At 46.3% G+C, this 1,763-nt stretch overlaps 1 protein-coding gene across 1 annotated transcript; it reads right to left on the bottom strand.

Moving 5' to 3' along the window:
• Positions 1-302: 302 nt before the first annotated feature.
• Positions 303-1,496, bottom strand: LOC138369720 (seminal vesicle major clotting proteins-like). The gene is made up of 2 exons (XM_069333156.1): positions 1,430-1,496; positions 303-799 (listed from the first exon to the last, which is right to left on the bottom strand). The coding sequence occupies exons 1-2, from the start codon at positions 1,494-1,496 to the stop codon at positions 303-305; spliced, it is 564 nt and encodes a 187-aa protein (XP_069189257.1).
• Positions 1,497-1,763: the final 267 nt, after the last annotated feature.

The following is a 1,763-nucleotide window of genomic DNA, read 5'->3' as shown; positions in this document are numbered from 1 at the left end:
ACGAGGATACTTTTCTTAACAGAGAGAGGATGGTAGGAAAAGAAGTGAATGTACATGCCACTATGCATGGGTTTACGGTAGACAGAGAAAGAGAACCCAGACACAGAGCTGTGAACATGAACATCAAGAAAAGGAAGGAGGGAATTAGATTCCCACTCAACTTTGAAATGGATAGAAGGAGCCAGATTGTTAAGAGAGGCGAGGAAAGGCTGGAAAAGATTAAGGTCATGAGGCCATAAAGCAAAAATGTCATCAACAATTTCTTTCATCCTAAACCTGCTTCCAACACTAGTAGAACTGTACTATGCCTTCCCTTCATATCTGAACTCAAAACTGGTGGCATCACCACCAGCCATTGCGTCATCATCAGCCTTTGCGTCACCACCAGCTATTGCGCCACCACCAGCAATGAAATCATCCCTAGCTATTGTGTCATCACCATTCATGGCGTCACCACCAGCCATTGCGTCACCACCAGCCATAGAGTCAACACCAGCCATGGAGTTATCACCAGCCCTGGTGTCATCACTTTCCATGGCGTCATCACCATTAATGGCGTCTCCACCAGCCATTGCGTCACCACCAGCCATGGCGTCATCACCAGCCATGGCGTCACCACCAGCAATGGCGTCTCCACCAGCCATTGCGTCAACACCAGACATGGTGTCATCACCAGCCATGGTGTCATCACTTTCCATGACGTCATCACCATTAATGGCGTCTCCACCAGCCATTGCGTCACCTCCAGCCATGGCGTCACCACCAGCCATGGCGTCACCACCAGCAATGGCATGACCACCTGCGGAAAATATTAGCAAGCTTTAATTGTTTTTATTCTGTGAATATTAAAATATTTACTTTATTTTTATTTTTTAATTGACTTTAATATTATATTTTTTTATTTGATTATTTTTCTTCTGATTTAGTTCTTAGTTCTTAGTTAGTTAGTAGTGGACTCTATATATTCTAATTCAGCCTGCAAAAATATTTCACACACAGTTGTGGGGACAATTTGTAGCTTAAACCAATTAGAGGTGGATCCTTCCTAAACCACATATTGTTTACCTAGTCTTTGATATATAAATTTAAAATCATACCATATGGTGGTCTAATCTACTGTAATTATAATTAATCTATCTACAGTATAAAATAAAAGGGGGCCTTAGATGATACTGTTGGTGGAGAATGCAAAGGCTGTGTAATTGTAGCATCTGAATTAGGTGTGGCCCTATGCCTCAGAGTGCCACGTAATGGCGGCTGTCTGGAGGCCTACAAGGCTTGATGTACAGTTAGTGGCTGCAATCACAGTTATATTGGTCTTCTCAGATACTTGTAACTCCAACACACAATTACCTGCCGAGTGTAAGGAATTAATTATAGTTCCCTAAACATATAAGTACAGGTATGACATGGAAATGGTATGACAGACCGGAGTAGCTGAGGGGGCGTGAGCCAACCGCCACCCGCTCTGTCCCCATAGCAACGCAGGCGGCCATCTTGGAGGCCTCCTTGAGGGCCAAGGAAGCTAGGCTGTGATTGGCCAAGGAGGTAGACCTCTATATGCCTTTCTTTGATTGATTCGTTTGAGGAGGACTAGGAAGCCGGTCCTCGTCAAGGGGGCCGGGAAGCCTGTCCTCGTCAAGGGGGCCGGGAAGCCAATCCTCCTCAAAGGGGCCCGGAAGCCGGTCCTTTACAAGGGGGCCAGGAAGCCGGTCCTCGTCAAGGGGGCCGGGAAGCCGGTCCTCCTCAAAGGGGCCCGGAAG

This window comes from Procambarus clarkii, chromosome 29 (assembly GCF_040958095.1).
Source record: "Procambarus clarkii isolate CNS0578487 chromosome 29, FALCON_Pclarkii_2.0, whole genome shotgun sequence".
In the NCBI taxonomy this organism is placed as follows: domain Eukaryota; kingdom Metazoa; phylum Arthropoda; class Malacostraca; order Decapoda; family Cambaridae; genus Procambarus; species Procambarus clarkii.
Note: the sequence above shows the minus strand (reverse complement) of the source record. Positions and strands in the feature narration are given on the sequence as shown.